The sequence below is a fragment of the Trichechus manatus genome, unplaced genomic scaffold (genome assembly GCF_000243295.1).
Source record: "Trichechus manatus latirostris isolate Lorelei unplaced genomic scaffold, TriManLat1.0 scaffold00028, whole genome shotgun sequence".
Taxonomy (NCBI): Eukaryota; Metazoa; Chordata; class Mammalia; order Sirenia; family Trichechidae; genus Trichechus; species Trichechus manatus.
This window is the reverse complement of record NW_004443964.1, coordinates 15,872,929-15,896,745: the sequence shown is the minus strand read 5'-3', so window position 1 is coordinate 15,896,745 and position 23,817 is coordinate 15,872,929. Positions and strand designations below refer to the sequence as shown.

General features: G+C 37.2%; 1 protein-coding gene across 7 annotated transcripts in view; it reads left to right on the top strand.

Moving 5' to 3' along the window:
• Positions 1-23,817, top strand: part of HELZ (helicase with zinc finger) — a 188,621-nt gene that overhangs the window by 106,021 nt on the left and 58,783 nt on the right. For all 7 annotated transcript variants that reach the window (XM_023729303.1, XM_004374202.2, XM_012554956.2 and 4 more), the window contains 4 exons: positions 802-949; positions 5,108-5,291; positions 6,437-6,665; positions 15,419-15,623. In XM_023729303.1, coding sequence (XP_023585071.1) covers positions 802-949; positions 5,108-5,291; positions 6,437-6,665; positions 15,419-15,623 — 766 coding nt within the window. The remainder of the gene's footprint in view (positions 1-801; positions 950-5,107; positions 5,292-6,436; positions 6,666-15,418; positions 15,624-23,817) is intronic.

The following is a 23,817-nucleotide window of genomic DNA, read 5'->3' as shown; positions in this document are numbered from 1 at the left end:
AGTATGCATCTATATAAGTGAACAGCTCAGCAAATAGTCACAAACTCAAAGAACCATGGAACCAAAGAAACAACATTACCAGCACTTTGGAAAGCCCGCTTGTATTCCTGACCAGTCACAACCCGCCACCAGAAACTTAGCAGTTTTTAAAGTTTAGTATAATTTAACAATATTGATTACATCCATCATGTGAAAACCATTTTTAGATTTTTCTGAAAGCACTTGGATAGATATAAAAATAAATTTAGTTTTAGCTATGGCTTTTATCAATATCTCAGAAATGTGATTCCTCTTTTATTGTTGCCGGTTATTTGCTGCAGTCAAGTACTAGATGGTATCTTAATCAGTAAACTGCCAGACAGTTGAAGACTTGAATGTCCTTCAGTTGTGTGCATAGCTTCAGTGTTTATTTATCTATGGTTTATATGTGTAAGTATATGATATACATAAATAAAAATATGTATTAACCAGGAAAATGTACTGGCTAGCAAATTTCCTTATATAGCAAGGTTTTCATCTGGTATCAAACTGTCAGTGTTTCTTTTCTTTCTATATCTGGCTTCATACCTTACCACAGTCGATCCATTTAGCAATGGTATATCAAGTGTCTACTCTGTTATTATTGCTGTGGTTATTTTTGGAGAAGATCCTGGTATCATAAATATTAGATATTTGGATTAAAATTAATCACGTGCATGAAGCAACATTATTAGAATTGACTTTGATAATTTCTTTTGGTGGATGAAACTAATTTTGATGGTAGACTACTATTCTTTTTTTTTTTTTTGTCTTTTTCTGCAGCTACACTTCTGAGCTTTTCTATGAAGGCAAACTGATGGCCAGTGGAAAGCAGCCAGCACACAAGGATTTCTACCCACTGACTTTCTTCACAGCACGAGGGGAAGATGTACAAGAAAAAAATAGCACAGCTTTTTATAATAATGCAGAGGTACCTTCGTTCCTTTTGCAAATTGTTAACATTTTCACAAGCAGACAGCCTGGTCTTACTGAGCATTTACTTAAAATTTTGGGTTGACATTTTATTGTGTGTTGACTTCATTTACATGAAGATAGTATGTAAAGTTTATTTTTTCTTGTGTAACATTGATCTTTTAAGATGACTCTCCTACAGGAAACAAAAACTTTTAAGTTCAGAGAGAATGTGGGTAGTATGAGGGGGCAGATCAGGCAGTAAGCAAAAACATGATGAAGTCTTTCAGAGGATCAAAAAAAAAAAACCAAACCTGTTGCTGTTTAGTCCATTTCGACTCATAGCGACCCCGTAGGACAAGGTAGAATTGCCCTGTAGGGTTTCCAAGGAGCAGCTGGTGGATTTGAACTGCTGGCCTTTTGGTTACCAGCCAAGCTCTTAACCACTGTGCCACCAGGGCTCCCTTTAGAAGACAGCAGGCCTGAAACCCAGGATTAAGTTTCTAGTGGTCATAAGGGAATTGAGTTGTGGAATCAGGAAACCTGGAGGGCTGGGGCATGGTTGATCTTTAGGAGAATGTTTCTTTCTCTCTGATCTCCACTTCCCTTTATTCCCTTAGTCCCATGCTTTACTCATTTTATTTACAGAGAAATGGCTTTTATTACGTGATGGTAATTATCTTTTCTTTTAAAAATTGATTAGAGATCTGTAGTTAGAAGTCAGTATGAGAGAATCGGCGGTATCCAATCTTGATACAATTCTAGCCAAAAGCAAAGAAACTTGACATGTTAGTTAGTCTATGCCATTTAATTTTTAGAAAAGGTAAGATTTTCTTTAAATAGTTGAAATATTGAGAGTACCTCTAGGGTCTCCTTTATTGCTTTTGCACTCAGGTTAGAAACCACTGGCCTGGGAACTAGGAGTCCAGCCATGCTGAGAGGTACAGGTGGGGGCCTGAAATCCAGAAGTCTTGGTGGTCCTGCTGGGACACCAGGGATCAGAGGTGAGCCCTGAGCTTGATCCCCAGGCAGGGTTGATGTTTGTCAGAGGCTTTCCCAGGAAGCTGCAAAGCTATAGGATAAATAAAATACATCTTCCTGGACTGTCAATTTTACTCAAATGTGTGAGAAAATATTTTTCATATTAAGCATAAAGATAAAATTTGTGCGACTTTAAATACTAAATGCGTAACTTTAGAGAAATTTCAGGCCACCTTGAGTTTTACCAGCAGAGCATGGCTGTTCATTCTCTTTAGCTGTGTGAGTTACTGTGGTCAAAAAGTTAGAGATACGTTGCGTCAGGGATTCTTTCTCCAGGATCTACTGATCCTTCTTCACTGCAGCTGGTAGAGAAGCTCTAGGTCTTCTTTGAGCTGAGAGGAGAAGCGTTTGGGTTTACAGGTAAGGTTTTCCAAAGTTTTGAATAGCAATGTAGGTGTATTTTGATGATAAAAATGTTTTTAGAAACTCTCAGCTTTTCTTGGGTTTATGGAAAAGATTGGAAACTCAGATCTGTTTTATGTTCTAGAGCAAGAAAAGCAAGTGGCACTAGTTATACTTTTTAGGAAAATGAGAACTCTCCTTTCATAAAGCTTCTGACTAAAATTTAGGAAGGCATACTGAGATTCGAGAATAGTTTAGAATCCATTATTGTGAAAAATAAGATAGTCTTAGACAGAGTTACAACCAAAATGAATTTAAAACAGACAATGGAATTAAAGGTAAAATGAAAGAAACTGGAGCTGAAGGAATACAGCATTTTTGCTTTTTATAATTCTTCTTTGTTTAGCGAACATGTTTTTATTTTATACCATTTGCTTTGTACATCACCTGAACTTGTGTCTTCTCTGGCCTGCTTAAAATGGGATAATGAAAGCAAGTGAGAAAGGTCATCCATTTTTTTCTTGATTCTGAATTCACATCCCATAATAATGAACCCTTCTTAAAATATAATGCTGGTTGAAGAAAAGCAGAATATTAAATAATAAGCAACAAGGCATGATTTTTAACCTTGAGAAATTCAGTCTAAAGGGAGGAGCTGTAGAGCCAAATAATCATGTGATAATGTGATAAATGGGAGGTAGACAGGATTATACAAATGCCAAAAATGAATCTGTCAGGTTTTGTGGGTTCTATGGCATAGAGTACTCTGTCCTGTAAGGTCGCTATGAGTTGGAATCAACCCGATGGCAACAGGTTTTAATGAGTGACATAGAGGAGAACAGAGTTTTGGCCTCATATATTTTGGGACTCTTGTTTGGTGTGTATATGTTTATAATCATTATATCTTCCTGATAGACTGACCTTTTTATCGTCATAAAATGTCCCTCTTTATCTCTGATAACATCTTGTGGTTTTTAAAGTCCATTTTGTCTACAGTATAGCCACTATGGAGCCCTGGTGGCGCTGTGGTTAAGTGTTTGGCTGCTAATCAAAAGGTTGGTAGTCCTAATCCACCAGCCTCTTTTTGGAAACCCTGTGGGGCAGTTCTGCCCTGTTCTGTAGGGTCTCTACGAGTCGGAATCGCCTTGACGGCACCAAGTTTTACAGCCACTATATTAGTGTAGCCACTCCAGCTCACTTATGGTTGCTGTTTGCATGGTGTACCTTTTTACATAATTTTACTTTCATCTTGTTTGTATCCTTAAATCTTAATTGTGTCCTCTGTAGTCAGTATGGGAGCCCTGGTGGTGCGGCGATTAAGAGCTGTGGCTGCTAACCAAAAGGTCGGCATTTTGAGTTCACCAGCCGCTCCTTGGAAACCCTATGGGGCAGTTCTACTCTTCCCTATAGGATCGTTATGAGTCAGAATCAACTTGGCAGCAGCGGGATGGGTAGTTAGTATATTGTTGGCCTTGTTTTTGTTTTTCTTTTAATCTAGTCTGACAATCTCTGCCCTTTGAGTCAGCTTTTTATTCTTCATTGTGGTAGACTCAGTGCTACCTTTCTTGTTCCTTGTATTGAGAGCACCACATCTTTAGTCCAGTTTGCTCTTCTGAATCCTTGAACTGTCTGTATATCTGATGCGCTTACTGTTCTGTCATTATAACAGTAGGGCAACTGGAGTCTTTATCATTTATCAGATTTGTATCTGTAAGTGGGAACTGCATCCTGATGAGGAATCCTCAAGTTTTCGGAAGGACTAAAGACTGTCAAATTTTATTAAGCATATTTAACGTTATATATTCAAATAGACATTATTAATAGAAATCAATAACGTATTTTTAAAAATATCTTTTTAAATTTCTCCTTCCCCTATACCCCCCTAGACTCTTGCCTGACCCTCTGTTGAGCTTGCCTTATTTATTTATTTTAATTAGAAATTTGTTTTCTAAATAGTAGTCTCTTAGCAGGCAAGGAATATGTTTTATTAATCTTTATATTCCTGAACACTGAAACTGCTTGATCAATTTATTGGATTAAAATGGATCAAACTACACTAAAAAAACTTTACCATAATCAAATAAGTGAGTCTAAAAAGTTCAGTTGTGTAAAGTATGGTGTTACTTTTTTGCAGTGTTAATGTATGGCTGGGACAAGCTTGCACAGCTAGAAGGCTGGGAGTTCTGGGAGTCTGTTTCTCTGATCCACATTTGTCCTTGTCCCAGTTGTGGTTTGGTGCCAGCTGATGGCTGTTGGCTGCTCTGCTTAGTCATGTCAGTAAGGTTGGGGGGAGGGCGCAGTGCTAGATTTTGTGCCAGTGGTGCTTCGTGGTGGCACTGATTCTAGGAATCTCTTAGTTAGTTGGTTAGTTTTAGTGGCCTGATCTGGAGAGAGTGGACTGAGAATACTGGGGATGTGGGGACTCGCTTCCCTGTTTCCCTAGGTGAGGTTGCCAGTTTCATGGCCCTGTCCTTGCCTTCCTGCCTACATAGGAACTTGAGCCTTTCGACATTTAAGAATGGGAACATTAAGGATGGAGGCCAATTACCAATTACATTGTCTGTGATTTTCATGTTTTCACTGGGTGCATTATCATAGGATTTCACTGTTCAAAATGTAAATAAATTGTTTTATTCTGTGTTCACATCAGCAAAGCATTATTCCTGTTTAGAGGTAGTTTTTGAAATGACATTTGCTAAAATGAGATCCTTTACACATCCATTTCAGTTACCATATTTTTTCCTTCAGACACTGGCATTAACTTTAGTACATGTGTATGTATGTTTATTTAAAGGTATTTGAAGTGGTGGAACGTGTAGAAGAGTTAAGAAGGAAGTGGCCAGTAGCATGGGGGAAATTAGATGATGGCAGTATTGGTGTGGTGACTCCGTATGCTGATCAAGTGTTTAGGATACGTGCTGAACTTCGGAAAAAGAGATTATCCGATGTTAATGTAGAAAGGGTGCTAAATGTTCAAGGTAAGTACTAATCGAAATGAATTAAGTAATTTAAATGCTTAAATCTTATAATGTGTTTAAATTTGATTTTTAATTCTTAGGATCTTTTTTCTGGACAAGCAATTATGTATTCATTTCACACCAAGTGCTTTAATGTCAAATTTTGCAATTAAAGGTCAAGCTTGTTTGCATTCTTATTAAATTTTTATATCCAAATGAAAGAAATATAAACAAATGGACTTTTCAATTACTGTAATTGTATAAATGCCACACAGTATCTATATGCTATAGTCATAGTAGCATGCAATGTATACTATTGTATCTGAGGACTAATTGTTCATAAAGATGTTTTTAAACTTTGACTGCAGTGCGAATTCTGTTCAAATGCATTTTTAAAGGCACAGTTTGTGATTTTCATCTATCCTGTTGCTGTAAAGTTGATTCCGACTCGTAGACTTCCCTAAATGAATAGTTACCAGCAACTCTTTTAAATTGTCTTCATGTAATTAATTACTATAAAATTTGTGCTTTAAATATATGAAACAGCACTATGTTTTGAGAGCTCAAAAAGCCCAATACAAACTTAGGTACAATTATGTACAATAGTAAGAGTAATATAATCCCCAGATCATGGGGAAAAGGATAGTTCCACTATACCGTGCGTTGTCCAGGTCACACGGAATTGGATGGTGCATTTTAGAAGGAATATTGGTAAATAGAAAGCACCCAAAGAAGACCTAGGATAGTTAATGGTTAGAAACTGCCATATGGGAGCCAAGAATGATTGAAAGAACTAGGGTTGTTTGGCTTAGAAAAGAGAAGGCTAAGGACTAGCATTAAAACTATTTTCAAATATTTGGAAGCTTGTCATAGAATAAGGGAAGAGATGTGCTATTATAAGAAAGAACATAAGAAAAAATATTGTACAAACTAGACTCTCCATAAGGTTTTCCTATGGAATCAACTGTGTCTGCCCTGAATGGCCAGAGACTAGATGACCCTGCTTCAAGGAAAAAGACTTTGTATTGAGTGTGACCTGGGACTAGATAATCTCTGAGGTTGGTTCTGGCAATAAAATTGTTAAAAATGCAATGCTTTTATTGTATCAGTGGTTCAGAATGACCATCTTGTCTTTTTTTTTTTTTTCCTTTTTTTAATTTTAATAGGAAAGCAATTCAGAGTTTTGTTTCTTAGCACAGTACGTACAAGGCATACTTGTAAACATAAACAGACACCAATTAAAAAGAAAGAGCAACTGCTGGAAGATTCCACGGAGGACTTAGACTATGGTTTTTTATCTAACTACAAGCTTCTCAACACTGCCATCACCAGAGCACAATCCCTAGTTGCTGTAGTGGGTGATCCCATTGCTTTGTGCTCTATTGGAAGATGCAGGTAATTATGTGTTACTAATTGAGACACTGAAGGGAGAAATTAATTTGCATCCCTATGTTTACATTTATCTATGTGACCTCTTGGTTAATTAAAATCAGGTTTAGTCTTACCTGATATCCAGTGGGAACACAAAAGTATATGGCTTTGGGTCTGTTCAGTCATTCATTCATCCATCTATCCATCCATTTGTTCATCATTCACCAGATATTTCCTGAGTGCCTATTATGTACTAAACTCCCTGAGGATATGTCAGTTAACAAAACAGACAAGAATCTCTGCTCTTGTGGGGCTTTTGTTTTAGGGTCGGGGCTGGTAAGGTAAGGAGATAGATTGACAGTAAACAAAATAAATAAATTATATAGTATTTTAGGAGGTAACTTCAATGGAAAAGAAATAGAACACTGTGAGGGTGATTAGGAGTGATGAGGGTGTGGTGGGCTGGTTTGTAGGCCTTACTGAGAAATTAGCATTGGAGGTGAGGGAGTGAGCTATGCTGATACATTAAGTGTCCCAGGAAGAGGAGAACAACTAGTGCAAGGCCCTGAGCTGGTTTTATGTGTGTATGTATCTTTGTTGGAGACTAGATTCTGTATAGATTTTTTTTTTTTTTTTTTTTTTTACTCTGTTGTTTATTTTGGCTCCGATTTTTGATGAATTTCCTTCTCTAGTCATTTTCTCTCAAGCTTTCTCTCTGTAAATAATTCTTTGTATTTAGTTAATCCAAAGGATCTTAAAGTCCTGGGAGATTAGGAGTGGTTGTTACCTGCCTTTCGATAGCATTGTCAGTATTCATCAGATTTTAGTTAGAATGAACTATTTTTACTGAAATGTGGTTAAAATAGAAGCATAAACAAAAAATTCTCATCATACACTTGTGACATTAATAAGAATTTTAACCTTATGAAGTTGGTATATTAAAAGACTTGGCCTTTATAGTATTGAAAAACTATGCAAGCATTAAAAACACACACATACAGTAGAACAGAAGTTTATAATGATGATACTTTAATGAAAAAGAAGGGCATACATTAGGGATTACTAAAAATTTTATAAGTATTCTAGTGCCTGTCAAAGTGAGTTCAGAGTTAGTAGAAAGAGTTGTAGACAGTCCCAGATATGCCCAAGGTAATTATTTCTTTTTGATATGTTAGAATTAAAGTAGACAAGGCTGATAGGAAGTGGCCCTCTTTAAACTAAGTTCTCTGTTGCAAAATAGACATGGCAGCATTTTATTGCCTGATTTCATGTGTCAGAAGAAAAATTATTGTGTTGGAAGGGAGACCGTTTGAGACCTTTAAGCTGCATGTATTAGAGCTTAAGACCTCTAAACAAAGTTAATCTTTTCTATAGGGGAAAGCCAGTAACAAACGAATCAAGTAGAGTTTTAATTTATAATTGCATTATGAAAAATAACCTTTCTTTATTGTTGTAGTTTAAGTGAAAGTTTACAATTCAAGTTAGTCTCTCATACAAAAATTTATACATGCATTGTTATGTGACCCTAATTGCTGTCCCTATACTGCAACAGCACATTCCTCCTTTCTACCACCGATTTCCTGTGTCCATTCAACCAGCTCCTGACCCTCTCTGCCTTCTTGTCTCACCTCCAGACAGAAGCTGCCCATTTAGTCTCATGTATCTACTTGAGCTTAGAAGCACTCTCTTCATGAGTATCATTTTATGTCCCATAGTCCAGTCCAATCTTTGTCTGAAGAGTTGGCCTTGTGAATTGTTTTAGTTCTGAGTAGATGGAGAGTCCGGGGGCTATGCTTTCTGGGGTTCCTCTGGTCCCAGTCAGACCATTAACTCTGGTCTTTTTGCTAGAATTTGAGTTCTTCATTCCACTCTTCTCCCGCTACATCAGGGACTCTCTGTTATGTTTCCTGTCTGGGTGGTCATTGGTGGTAGCCGAGCACCATCTAGTTCTTCTGGTCTCAGGCTGATGAAGTCTCTGGTTTATGTGGCCGTTTCTGTCTCTTGAGCTACTACTTTCCTTGTGTCTTTGGTGTTCTTCATTCTCCTTTACTCCAGGTGGTTGGGACCAATTGATGCATCTTAGATGGCCGCTTGCAAGCTTTTAAGACCCCAGATGCCACTCACTGAAGTAGGATGCAGAACATTTTCTTAATAAACTTTGTTATGCCAGCTGACCTAGATGTCCTCTTAAAGCATGGTCCCCAGACCCCCGCCTCTGCTGCTCTGTCCCTGGAAGTGTTTGACTGTATTCAGGAAACTTCTAAGCTTTGGTTTAGTCCTGTTGTGCTGACTTCCCCTGTAGTGTGTGTTGTCCTTTCCTTCACCTAAGATAAAACTTGTCCACTATCTAGTTAGTGAATAACACTCACCATCCCTCCCACCCTTGTAGCCATCAAGGAATGTTTTCTTCTGTATTTGAACCTTTTCTTGAGTTCTTATAATAGTGATCTTATACAATATTTGTCCTTCTGTGACTGACTAAATTCGCTCAGCATAACTCCATCCAGATTCCTTCATGTTATGTTTCACGGCTTCATCGTTTTTCTTTATCGTTGCGTAGTATTCCATTGTGTGGATATACCATAATTTATCCACTCGTCCGCTGATGGGTACCTAGGTTGTTTCCACCTTTTTGCTATTGTGAACAGTGCTGCAGTGAACATGGGTGTGCGTATATCTATTTGTGTGATGGCTCTTATTTCTCTAGGATATATTCCAAGGAGCGGGATTGCTGGATCATATGGTACTTCTATTTCTAGCTTTTTAAGGAAGTGCCAAATCGATTTCCAAAATGGTTGTACCATTTTACATTCCCACTAACAGTGTATAAGTGTTCCAGCCTCCCCACAACCTCTCCAGCATTTATTTTGTGTTTTTTGGATTAGTGCTAGCCTTGTTGGGGTGAGATGGTATCTCATTGTAGTTTTGATCTGCATTTCTCTGACGGCTTATGATCGTGAGCATTTCTTCAAGTGTCTGTTAGCTGCCTGAATGTCTTCTTTGCCAAAGTGCCTTTTCATATCCTTTGCCCCTTTTTTAATTGGGTTATTTGTCTTTTTGTTGTTGAGGTTTTGCAGTATCTTGTAGATTTTAGAGATTAGATGCTGATTGGATTTGTCATAGCCAAAATTTTTTTCCAAGTCTGTAGGTTGTCTTTTTACTCTCTTGGGGAAGTCTTTTGATGAGCATAAGTGTTTGATTTTTAGGCTCTCCCAGTTATCTAGTCTGTCTTCTGGTGCTTGTGCATTGTTACTTATGGTTTGTATTGTGTTTATGCCATGTATTAGGTCTCCTAGCGTCGTCCCTATTTTTTCTTCCATGATCTTTATCGTTTTTGATTTTATATTTAGGTCTTTGGTGCATTTTGAGTTAGTTTTTATGCATAGCGTGAGGTACGGGTGTTCTTTCAGTTTTTTGCAACCTTTTCTTTCTTAAGAAACAAATCTTAAAGGCCCGTGTCTTACTTTAGTATAGCTAAACAATTCTGTTGTAAAATGCTGTTCACTTCATATATTTACAATAGATTGCCATTCATTTTTAGCCACTAATGACAAAAAATTGGGGAGGAGAATATATTAATTCCAAATCACAACAGAATAGTATAGTAACGAGCCTACTAATTTGGCTCTTCTCCTGAGAATTTTACCTCTGTTGTTTTACTATTTTTTGAAAATGTATTTGATTAGAATATTGCTGTGGTATTATACCATTTTTGTTTATACTTATTATTTGATAAATGAGAGAGCACATACAGTTTGGTTAGAGTTTAATATATTAAGGCACATATAAAATAGGATGACATGCATTAGAAACAACCAGAGACTGCTGGAGGGATAAATAGGTATTAAGAGTAGTTTCGAGCCACATCGGTTTTGGACTCCTTGTAAATAACTCCAAACATTTACCAACCTGAACGTTTTTTTTAAAAACCATTACCCCTTTCTATGGATTCATATTATGCTGTGAATGAATACGATCAGCATTTTTTACTCCTTCTCTGACATAAACTGTTACTTTCTCAGAGCAAATAGATGAATATTCTTCCTGAGGTCATGCTGTTAGAATCATCCAGGGCTAAGTTTTAACCTCAAACCAGCTTTACTAGTAGTTTTTTCTTAATATTCAGCTAGGGTGTATCAAGGACTGCAAATTAATTTAAAACCTAAGCTAAGTATTTTCAGGGAGGGAAATACATTGCATAGGGAAAAATATCATTCGTCCTGTAGTTAAATGGGAATTTTAATTATCCATGTTAATTGGACAGTTTAATCATGGCTCCAAATCATGAGCTGATAATTGTAGTATATGGATATTTAAGCTTTAATCTTGCTAATTTCATTAGAAATTAATCTTATAATACAAGTAAACCCAGAGGACTTAATGTGATTTTTAGGTACTGTAAGAATGGAGGAATGAATTCCTTGTAGTTTAATTCATAAGACTTTATTTGATATTTACAAAAAACTGATATGATATTGCCAACCATCAATCAAGTTTTCAGGGAATAATTCCTGTGCATATAATACCAGATTAGAAGTCAGTCAGTTATATATTCTTTTTTTGTTTTACAGTATTTTTAAATAGAAATTTTCAGTTAACCTGAAATGAGTGTAGTGAACACTGTCCTTCCCAGACCAACAAATATTAATATAGTATTGATAGCTTTCTCGGTGCTTGCTGCTGGCTTAAGTGCTTGGCACACATTGCCTCATACAGTCATTTCAGCAACTCTGCACTGTGGGTGTTTTATTTGTATTTTAAGTGGGCAACCCAATACAGACAGGTTAAATTATTTTCTGGAGTCTCATAGCTAGTAAGTGGTTCACTCAAACAGATGTCAGATTGACTTCAAAACCTCTGCTCTTCTCTCTGGGTTACCCTGCCTTTCCCAGGAAGTGATGAATATACATGGATAAATCTGCATAGAAGGGGAGTTATATTTCTCCAAACCAACATGTTTGGAGAAGCTGAGCCTTCCCTTTAACTCAGTGAAATCTAAACATATTTCGTATATGTATAGTACACACACACCCTGTGGCCTGAGGACACCAACTGACTTTTTATTGTCAGTGTTTTATCAGTGATTCTGAAAGCAAGATTAACATAAAAACAAAACCAAACTTAGTGTTCTATAGTGGTCAAGGTCATATCCTTTAAAATATCTAAAATTATATTACAATGTAGAGACACAAATGTGTCCTCTGACCAACACTGCTTGAGAAAATTGTTAACATAACAATATATTAACATTTGAGGAGAGGATTGAGAATTAGTGAATCCTTTAAATAACTACAACGGTAAATTCTTATCTTCATTCTGAGTGTAGTTGAAACTCAGGTGATTTTCCTATAATAAGTGTTCAGAAATGCTTCATAGTCCCACATGTAGTACTTCAGTAACGTATCAGTGAATTAAGGGCTGCGTGAATAGGGTTTGAAAGAGCCTTCACTAAAAGACAAAAGGAAAATTTTTAGCTTCAAAGATAACAGTTTTTGAAGGAAAAAAATACTTTTAAAGTTTGGAAATGAGAAATCAACGTCGCTTCAATAGTAAAGTATAAAGGTAATAATAATACCTGTTGGTGTCCCATTTTACACATGAGGAAACAGAGGTACAAAGAGAGGTTCAGTGATCTATGTGAAGTCATACAGCTATTGAATGACAGAGCTAGGGCTGCAACCCCAGCAGTCTGGTTCTAGAGTCTGTGCTCTTGGCCGTTTTGCTATAGCGATCGAGCCATTGAAGACAAGTCAGATTTAAAATGTAAATTTCGGATTTGTTTTAGAACTTGTTTAACTTGAATAACTTCTGGTATTTAGTGTCAAGTGGTGTCCTCCTTCAGCACGGAGGCTATTCGTTTGAGATTTCTGGGAGCTTGTAGACCAAGACTGGCATTGAACTACCAGCTTCTTGTGAGGTTGTTTGAAGGTGCTGTTGAACAGAGTGTAACTTCAAATCCTGGTCAGCGCAGTCCAGGTCAGTGAGGGAGGTAGACGAGCAGGGTATGGGGTTGAAAAAGAAAATAGAGCGCGTTCTAGCATTTTGTCTATGTAAGCTGGAAATGAAAATATGTTATTAGGAATTGATATTACAGGTTGAGATAGATATAGTAAAAGCCAGTCTATTCTCTCCTTGCTGCTTTCCTCTGTCCCAAAGTTCAACACAAATAAAAAATGTCACTCAAACTGATGCTTAATCTATTAGAATAAAAAAAGTTTATTTGGTGCTCACTTCGGCAGCACATATACTAAAATTAGAACGATACAGAGAAGGAACTCAAGAAAAGGTTTAAAAAACAGAAGACAACATTCTTTGATGGCTACAAGGGTGGGGAGGGAGGTTATTTACTAACTAGATAGTAGACAAATTTTATCTTAGGTGAAGAGAAAGACAGCACACACTACAGGGAAAGTCAGCACAACTGGACTAAGCCAAAGCTAAGAAGTTTCCTGAATACAGTCAAACACTTTGAGGGACAGAGTAGCAGGGGTAGGGATCTGGGGACCATGCCTTCAGGGGATATCTAGGTCAGTTGACATAACAAAGCTTATTAAGAAAATGTTCTGCATCCTCCTTCAGTAAGTGGCATCTGGGGTCTTAAAAGCTTGCAAGCGGCCATCTAAGATGCATCAATTGGTCCCAACTACCTGGAGTACAGGAGAATGAAGAACACCAAAGACACAAGGAAAGTAGTAGCCCAAGAGACAGAAATGGCCACATAAACCAGAGACTCCATCAGCCTAAGACCAGAAGAACTAGATGGTGCTCGGCTACCACCAATGACCACCCAGACAGGGAACACAACAGAGAGTCCCTGATGGAGCAAGAGAAAGGCGGGGTGCAGAACTCAAATTCTAGTAAAAAGACCAGACTTAAAGGTCTGACTGAGACTGGAGGAACCCCAGAAAGCATGGCCCCAGGATTCTCTATCAGCCCAGAAATAAAACAATTTCCAAGGCCCACTCCTCAGACAGGAATTGGACTGGACTGTGGGACATAAAGGGATACTCGTGAGGAGTGTGCCTCTTAGCTCAAGTAGATACAAGAGACTAAACGGGCAGCTTCTGTCTGGAGGTGAGATGGGAAGGCAGAGAGGGTTAGGAGCTGGTTGAATGGACATGGGGAATCAGGGGTGGAAAGGAGGAGTGTGCTGTCACAGTATGGGGAGAGCAGTTAGGGTCTCATAACAACGTATGTATAAATTTTTGTATGGGAGACTAACTTGAAATGTAAACTTTATCTAAACTACAATAAAAAAAAAATTATTTGAATTTGTCATATAGTAGAATTGTGTCCGTAAGTATTTATACAATTGAGTACTGTGGCTATTTTTATCATAAAGGGAAAGTGTATGGATTTTAGATCCTAAGTGCTATATTAAAGATAATCCTTTCTCAGGTATCAGACTATGAGAAGAAATTGATTCCCTCAGGAGGGTTCTTAACCATAAAAATAAAGGACGGTTTTACAGTGCGTTTGTTAGCAATACATACTTCCTGTGACTGAACGCCTTTATGTCTTATGGTCAGAAATACATATTTAATATTTTGTAACATTTTTACTTTTCCTGTTGTTTACATATAGGATTAAAAACTTTTCTGGGCCATTTCTTAAGCTCATCTTTAAAAATTTAGAAAAGATGATAGAAGACATGTAAGAGAAACGTAGTTGGAAATTAAAATCTGCAAAGTTTTATGAATATATTAATAATCCAGTTCCCATTCATATACTAACTTTTATAATATAAACCTTTTCATTTATGCTTCTTGAAGCCATCTTGATTACCTGCTGTCCACCTGGACACAAGGATACCAACTTGGGAAGAAACCATATCACATATCTTTTATAGCATAATAAAACATTATTTGAACCTCATATTAAACATAGGTATGCATATTTATAATAGTCATTTAAGATTTAAAAACTTTTTATTTGTTGTCCTTTGTAATATGTATTTAATATTTTCAATATTTGAAGATCATTTTTCAAAACTTCCAGAACAACAGTGTATAATTGCAACAAGTTTTGAAATGTGTTTTTCTCCTTTAGTATTTATTAAATTGATTAGGAAATGAATAATCAGCATTAAAATTAGCCTTCCAATTTTCTATATTTTCCATAATGCATTTAACTCTTTTAACTCAGTCAATTAATGTTGTAAGTTGTGATTGTGACAAGCGTCTATTAAGTAAGAAAAAAATCTAGGGAGTAGCTAGTTATTTTTTAATGATCTTTATGAGGATTATCTACTTTTTGGCTCAAATTTATGTTGAGTTGGCTTTTCTTAGTCCTCCAGCACCCTTCCAGGATGACCTAGGCTACCTTGGCTCCATAATTCAGTTAATATATATATAAAAAAAAAGTATATATATACATATGCCTAGAGTATTCCTAGAAATATAAATCTTCCATAAAATGAGTTATCAGTTCAAATCCTTGCTTATTATATGAATAACAAAAAACATTATTCTGAATTAGCATGAATAGTTGAACATTGACAAAGTTAACTTGCTTTGATTAGCCGAAATTAATTGACAGCCTTGTTTGCGTGTACCACCATGCTAGACATGACTATCGTTTCAGAATCAAACTTCTGAAATCTTATGATCTGGTAGAAAGATTATACCTAAATCATAGGAAGATGAATGTTGAATTTAAGAATTTGGGGTAGGGGAAGTGGAGGGTAGGAAATTCAAAATTATCTTTAGTGGCTGATGTTCATTTCTGTAATCTTATCTACTGAAATCATAAACTAATGTTTTAAATCTTTTCTGTAGGAAATTTTGGGAGCGGTTTATTGCCCTGTGTCATGAAAATAATAGCCTACATGGAATCACTTTTGAACAGATTAAGGCTCAGTTAGAGGCTTTAGAACTAAAGAAGACATATGTGTTGAATCCACTGGCACCTGAATTTATTCCCCGTGCTCTAAGACTGCAGCATACAGGAAATACCAGCAAACAACAGCAATCACCACCCAAGGTAAAACCTCTGTTCATGAAATTGAAGAGGTTAAAGGGAAAGAAAGCACAGAAGTGTCAAAGGTTTACTGGGCTGCAAGTTACTCTAAGTATTGGAATTGAAGGTTACATTTGGTGGCAAGCACAGTTTCTGCAAGGAACTTGTTTAGATTTGGACATGTAAGTGAAAATGCATAGTGTTTAAACCCAAAACCAAACCCTTTGCCGTGGAGTCAGTTCTGACTTAATAGCAACCGTATGGGACAGAGTGGTAGAACTGCCCCATAGGGTTTCCAAGGAGCAGCTGGTAGATTTGAACTGCTGACCTTTTGGTTAGCAACCAAATGCTTAGCCACTGCGCCACCAGGGCACCTAAATAGTGTTTAGACATGTTTAATGTAATAATCACCCTCAAAAAGTTTTTAAATACCTAAATTCTTCTGGCATACTTCATATAACTTCCCAGTCCTCTCTGTCTACTAATAGAATGATTTTGGCAAGATGTGAATAAAACAGAACAGTTTTAAAGATTATCACATTTATTAAAAGCATGCTCTTAAAGCGTATTATTTATAAAGAATAATATTATAATAACAATATTTGTATAAAGAAAAGAATTCTAATTATTTATAATGGGTCTACGATGACCCATTCATTTTAAGTGATATTTGATGCAGTAAGAAAATTTGGCTGACTTCTTAAAGACTATTTTAATGGATTTTGACCTGTATTTGTTGTAAGAGAAGTAGTCTAGTCAGAAGGGGTGAAGGAGGGGGATCAAGGCCATTTCTACTTTTAAACCATAGTTATTTTCGACAGAGACAGCTGGTTTATTTGCTAGAGTGCCTGAAAAAAGGTGCTTGCACTTACCATCTAGAAAAGAAAGTTGTGAGAATGGCGTGTTTAATATTTGTTCTAGTTTTTTTGTGTATTTATAGCCATCAGCATGGTATTGTTTAGGGCTTCATTTTTGAAAATGTAAAACCTAATGTATATGAAATAACTAATGGTTTAATATTTTGAAATTTTTTTAGCTAAATAAGGTATTTTGCTGAGAAGAGAACTACTTTTCTGTGTAAATATACTGTTGTATATTCTTTGTTTGATAAAAATGAACCTAAATGTGCCACAATGCTTTAGGGATCTGGCATTATTAGGATTAGACATCCTGCATAAATGAAGGTACAAAATGTTAGGGGACCCAGGAGCAGGTCGTCCTTGCTAACCCTTTATCACCTTAGTCTGTAGCCATCATTTATAGCAAAGGACATGTTTCATGGGAGCCTGCAAAATTGACATGTTGATAACAAGTTGCCTGTCCTCATTCTGCTTAATCCTTGAGCATTGCTGGGGGCCATGTTTGGAAGTTTTGCTAAAATGGACGAGTTTCATCTGCATACACTATGAAAACTATTCAGAGGATCAACACTGTTCGGAGGTGAATTCTCTGAAAAGATCGTAGCATTTTAGATTTTGGTTTGTTGTTTGTTACCACTTATATATAGCTGCTAATGTTTTGTGTCACTTTTCACCAAAACCCATTGCTGTCGAGTCAATTCTGACTCATGGCGACCTTATAGGACAGAGTAGAACTGCCCCATAGGGTTTCCAGGGATTGGCTGGTGGATTCAAACTGCCCACCTTTTGGTTAGCAGCCAAGCTCTTAACCACTGTGCCACCAGGGCTCCTCTCACTTTCCAGTCATAAGAAAACATTGTTGGTCTTGTTCACCTCTGTAGTTTCAGTGACTGGCCAGAGGTGGGTATATGGAGAGCCCTCAGAAAACATTTGTTGAATGAATGAAAAATATTTGAATGAATAAATGGTTGAATAAAAAGATGGTCCTCAAAAAATAGATGTTCTTAACTACATTTGTATATAAAAATCTTTTCATTAGTTAGCATTCTCCCAAAGATAGACATACTTCTGATATTTATCAGTAAAAGTTTGGAGTTTTTTTTATGGGATTACTTTTACATATACTTAGCTCTAGCTTACTTGTATATTATTTATAAGCTACCAAACATGTGTATTTTCTATAGACCAAGTACACTTAACTGCTGTACATGCTAAGTCAAAAAACATTAGAGGATTGTATCCTATATTGAACTGTACAGATGCTGAATTAACTCTTGTAGGAATGCCACTTCTTTTGAAATGATAGGCCCCAGTTTGCTTTTTCATTTAGTATACTACATATACCCAGACTGCTAACAGATATTGTTTGACATGCTTCCAGCGTGATAGTATAGGGTTACCCTAGACTTGGTTGCTTTCTGTATTAGTTTCCTATTGCTGCTGTAACAAATTAGCGCAAACCTAGTGGCTTGAAACAATACATATTTACTATATCACAGTTCCATAGGTCGGAAGTCCAGTTGGCTTGGCTGGTTTCTCTGCCCTGGGTTTCACAAAGCCGAAATCAAGGTGTTGGCCGGCTGGGCTCTTGTCTGGAGGCTCTGGGAAGAATCTGCTTCCACCTCATGCAAGTTCTTGGCAGAATCCAATTCCTTGTAGTGGTAGGACTGAAGTTCCCCTTTTCCTTGCTAGTTGTCAGCTGAGGGTCATCCTTAGCGCCTAGAAGGCTCTCTGCAGTTCTTACACGTGGCCACCTGTATCTCAGAACCAGCAACAGCACACTGAATCCTTCTTTTGCTTGGAATCTCTCAGCCTTCCCCTCCTACCGCATCTCTTCATTCTTCCCCCATGTATCTCTGACTCTAGCCAGAGAAATTTCTCTGCTTTTAAAGGCTCATGTGATTATGTTGGGTCTAGCCAGGATAATCTTCCTATTAAGGTCTATCACCTTACTTTTATCTGCAAAGTCCCCTTTGCCATGTAAAAGAACATATTCACAGGTTCTAGAAATTAAGGCATGGACATTTTGGGGCGGGGGAGGGCATTCTGCCTACTATACACATTTTGACTAAATCGCTGTGTTTTCTCCATATGCTGCACAATTGCCCCTGGTTGATGGGTTGTTAGCAAGTTACTGTGATACATTTGGAGGCTAAGAAATCTAAATGGTTTGTTATCCTCTGGGAACTGTCGGTGTCACTGGCTCTCCTTTCTTCTGTCAGCGCATCTGCCACTGGCTGCTCTTGTTGTCACTTCTAATTGCTCATGCTTCTGATCTTCCCACCTACTTCTGCCATTTCTGATGTTTGCCATTTTCTCCTTTTCACTTTTTTTCCTTTCTTCTGCCAGCTTTTCTTATCTCTTTTCTATTTCTCAGAATTTTTTTTTTTTAATAACCAATGCCAGTCACTGTGAATGTTCTCTTCTGAGTAATAAACCAACAGTGATTCTTTTTGGCTATTACTTTTCTGACTTTTTTAGAGTTAAATCTTAACTGCCCTTGCTCACCCTTAACTAACCAACTGACCTCAAACCTTCAGTGTCCAAGGCAGATCTGAATATTTAAAGTTGCTGACAGATGAGTAGATAAATTAGTCATCACCATATTTTGCTTTGGTCAAGATGAATTTTTTTTTTCTGCTTTAAACATTATTCCCTCTTCACCTGTAATTATAAATAACAAATTTGTGCATCTAAGGGTAAGTTGCATAATGTGGTAGTTTTCTCAGTTGGTTTTGTGTGTGTTGCACTTAGCCAGTAGAAAGACAAAGACATTTTTTTGAAGTCCAGAAATTCAGAAGTCTTGGGGGAGAAGAATACTGGCTGTTTGAGGGAGAGAGATAAGAAAGTTGAGAGCGTATCTGCAATACAATTTTTACAATTTGTCTTCACATTTCTAAAGTTACTTTTTAAGACTAGGAATGCAGAATTTGATTTCCACATAAAATTATCTTGTTCTCAGTACATGTGAGAATGTGTGTATTTATACACACTATACATTGTAAATTCCTAAATAGCTTCTAATGAGATATGCAACCTAAAAATGTGAAAAAAAGGGAACACTGCTGATTATTAAATGTTATTTTTATTTTTTGATCAGTCTTTTAAAAAATGTTTTGTTACTTTATCCATAGCAGCAGCCATTAGTTTGTTCCTTACAGCCGTGTGCACACATATCAGTACCTTAATGTGGTCATACACAGCTGCCACCATCCCCTCAATCCTCCTTTATCCCTGTTCTTATGATGTGTTGTGGTTTAATAAGTAGTTCTTATGTGAATGTTTTAAGTAGGCACACCAGTATGTATCAGTTTTAAACTTTTACTAAAATTAATAAATACTACCTTTGTTAGTACTTCCTAAGTGCCTGACTTTGTACTAGGCGCTTGACGTTTGCCACACCTTATCTCAGTCTGTACAGCGGCCCTGCAGGATAGGTGCGACGATTGTGCAGTATGAAAGTGAGGAAGCTGAGTCTCAAGGAGATGAGGTGACTTGCCCAAGGCTAATAGCCAGTAAATGGTGAAGCTGAGATTCAGACTCAGATCTGCTCACCTTCAGAGTCAGTCCTTCTCCACTATATTTCTTCCCCCAGGGACACATTTTTTCCCTTCTCACTGGTAAATCTGGCTCATGATAATTTATAATACCTGTGAAATCCTATTGCATTAAGGTGGATGTTATTTGTGAGGTAAAGAGTCAGTCATATACTTTTTACTTTCTGTTACTGGTATCGTTAATTTATATTCCAGTGTACATTTTAAAATAGAAGAATATAATGTATCATTGTTATCTTTTTTTTTTTTTAATTTTTTGAGTGATAGCAAGACACGTTCCTCTTATACTTCGTTTAGTTAGCAACTGAGAAAATTAAAACAAGTCCATGAGAGCCAAAGTACAACCTTGAGTATCTTCCACCTGAATTTAGAGACCATCTCAAGAATAGATTTGACGCGTTGAACACTAATGACTGAAGACCAGACGAGTTGTGGAATGACATCAAGGACATCATGCATGAAGAAAACAAGAGGTAATTAAAAAGACAGTAAAGAAAGAAAAGACCAAAATGGATGGCAGAGGAGACTCTGAAACTTGCTCTTGAATGTAGAATAGCTAAAGCGAAAGGAAGAAATGATGAAGTAAAAGAGCTGAACGGAAGATTTCAGAGGGTAGCTTGAGAAGACAAAGTATTATAGTGAAATGTGCAGAGACCTGGAGTTAGAAAACCAGAAGGGAAGAACACACGCAGCATTCCTCAAGCTGAAAGAACTGATGACAAAAATTGAAGCCTCGAGTTGCAGTATTGAAGGATTTTGCGGGGAACGTATTAAATGACACAGGAAGCATCAAAAGAAGCTGGAAGGAATACACAGAGTCACTATACCAAAAGAATTGGTTGACGTTCAGGCATTTCAGGAGGTAGCATATGTTCAAGAACTGACGGTACTGAAGGAAGAAATCCAAGCTGCACTGAAGGTATTTGCGAAAAACAAGGCTCCAGGAATTGACGGAATACCAACTGAGGTGTTTCACAAACAGATGCAGTGCTGGAAGTGCTCACTCGTCTGTGCCAAGAAATTTGGAAGACAACTGACTGGAAGAGATCTGTATTTGTGCCCATTCCAAAGAAAGGTGATCCAACAGAATGCAGGTATTATAGAACAATATCATTAATATTACATACAAGTAAAATTTTGCTGAAGATCATTCAAAAGCTTGCAGCAGACAAGGAACTGCCAGAAGTTCAAGCCAGATTCAGAAGGGGATGTGGAACGAGGGATATCATTGCTGATATCAGATGGTTCCTGGCTGAAAGCAGAAAATACCAGAAAGACGTTTATCTGTATTTTATTGACTATGCAAAGGCATTCTACTGTGTGGATCATAACGAATTATGATTAACATTGTGAAGAATGGGAATTCCAGAACACTTAATTGTGCTCATATAGAACCTGTACATAGACCAAGAGGGATACTGCATGGTTTAAAATCAAGAAAGACATGTGTCAGGGTTGTATCCTTTCACCATACTTCTATATTGTACATACTGTGCTGAGCAAATAATCCAAGAAGCTGGACTGTATGAAGAAGAATGCAGCATCAGGGTTGGAGGAAGAGTCATTAACAACTTGCAATATGCAGATGACACAACCTTGCTTGCTGATAGTGAAGAGGACTTGAAGCACTTACTGATGAAGATCAAAGACTACAGCCTTCAATATGGATTACATGTCAGCATAAAGAAAACAAAAATCCTCACAACTGGACCAATAAGTAACATCATGATAAGCAGAGAAAAGATTGAAGTTGTCAAGGATTTCATTTTACTTGGATCCACAATAAATGCCCATGGAAGCAGCAGTCAGGAAATCAAAAGATGTATTGCATTGGGCAAATCTGCTGCAAAAGACCTCTTTAGAGTGTTAAAAAGCAAAGATGTCACTTTAAGGGACTAAGGTGTGCCTGACCCAAGCGATAGTCTTTTCAGTGGCCTCATATGCATGCAAAAGCTGGACAGTGAATAAGGAAGACTGAAGAAAAATTGATGCCTCTGAATTATGGTGTTGACGAAGAATATTGAATATACCACGTACTGCCAGAAGAATGAACCAATCTGTCTTGGGAGAAGTATAGCCAGAATGCTTCTTAGAAGGAAGGATGGTGAGACTTTATCTTATGTACTTTGGATGTGTTATCAGGAGGGACCAGTCCCTGGAGAAGGACATTATGTTGTACATAGGGTTGCTGTGGGTCAGAACTGACTCAATGGCACTTAACAACAGCAATGTACGTGTTCTTTTGTGCCTGGCTTCTTCTACTGAACGTTATGTTTGTGATATTTCTCCGTGTTGTTTATGTAACAGTGGATTGCTTGTTCACATTTTGTATATCATTTCATTATATGAATATATGACTGTATCATGATTAAATTTAGGTCATAAATTTTGGTAGGAATACCACAGAAGTGATGCTGTACTTTTCTACATGCATCATCGGGAGGCACTGATGTTGATTTAACCTTTTACTGGAGTGTTCCTTTCTATCACTTGGCTAAGATGGTATCTGTTAAGTTTCTCTACTCTAAAATTATTACTAATAATAAGTATTTTCAGGAGGGCAACTTGGAGACTTTGTAAATATCCTGTTTTTCAAATATTAATCCACTGGTTTTGGCATCCATTAGTGATTCTATACTGAATTGATTATTACTACGATAATTGCAAACTGCTCATTTTTCTATCATTTCTTCTGCATTTATTAGTTGGAATTCTATGGTAAGGTAGAGCTTTCCCGTCTTTATTTATTTGTTTCAGTATGGCATCATGTATTCCTATTATTCTCAATAGGTTCTAATCCATTGCTGTCATTGTTTCATTTATTTATTTTGATGTTCAGATTGTCCCAGATTTGGCCAGTGGGTACCCTCTCAAGCAGGCTTTTGTTTCCTTTTGCCATGACTCAATCATTCTTTGGTCAATCCTTAAATTCTAGCACAACAAAATATTCCAGATTCCTCTTACACTTTTCCTGACCCAGACTTAGCATGAATGATTTCGTCAAGGATCTTTCATTCATTTTGGTGGAAAAATCATATTTAGAAACCAAGATCTAGGTACTAGATATGCTCATTGGTAGTGGGGTATCATCCTGCTATTATGCCCTTTCGAAGGACAGAGCTAGGAAATAATGTATTTATATACCTACATATACGTCTTTATCTTCTGTATTTATCTACCTAATCTAAAACCGTTTGTTCACATTAGTATCTCTAATTCTGATCTAATACTGTAGGATTGATTCTAGTCTCCCTACTTTCCATATTGGTAATTCCCTTCACTGATAGTGAGAAAGAAAGATATATTGAGAATATATCTTAGTATGTTTACCTGTTTACTCAATACCCCTGTGTGATAAATCTTCCGACCATGGGGTCATCTCCTTGGCTTGGGCCTTGATGGCTTCTACCACATGACTACCTTATTGGTCCTGATCTTGCTAGACACGCTGGTTGAGGCCCCAACCCTGGTGAATACACTTGGTAGAAGCCCCAGCCTCATTCCAAGTTGAGCCCCTGGCCCTAGCCCTGGTGACGTACTGATTAGTCCCTGGCTGAGTTCTCAGCCCTGGCCCTGGAGAACACACCCTCTGCCCTCAACTGGAAAGGGGAAGAAGTTCACTGTCACTTTTGAAGGATATTTTTCTGGTTATAGAATATTTTTTTTCTAGGTATAGCTGAAAGTTATTTTAGCATTCAGAATGTTACTTCATTGCCTCTGCCTTCCATCATTTTTATTGAGAAGTCACTATCAGTCTTATTGCTACTCCTTTGAAATTGATGAGTCTTTCCCCTCTCTTCT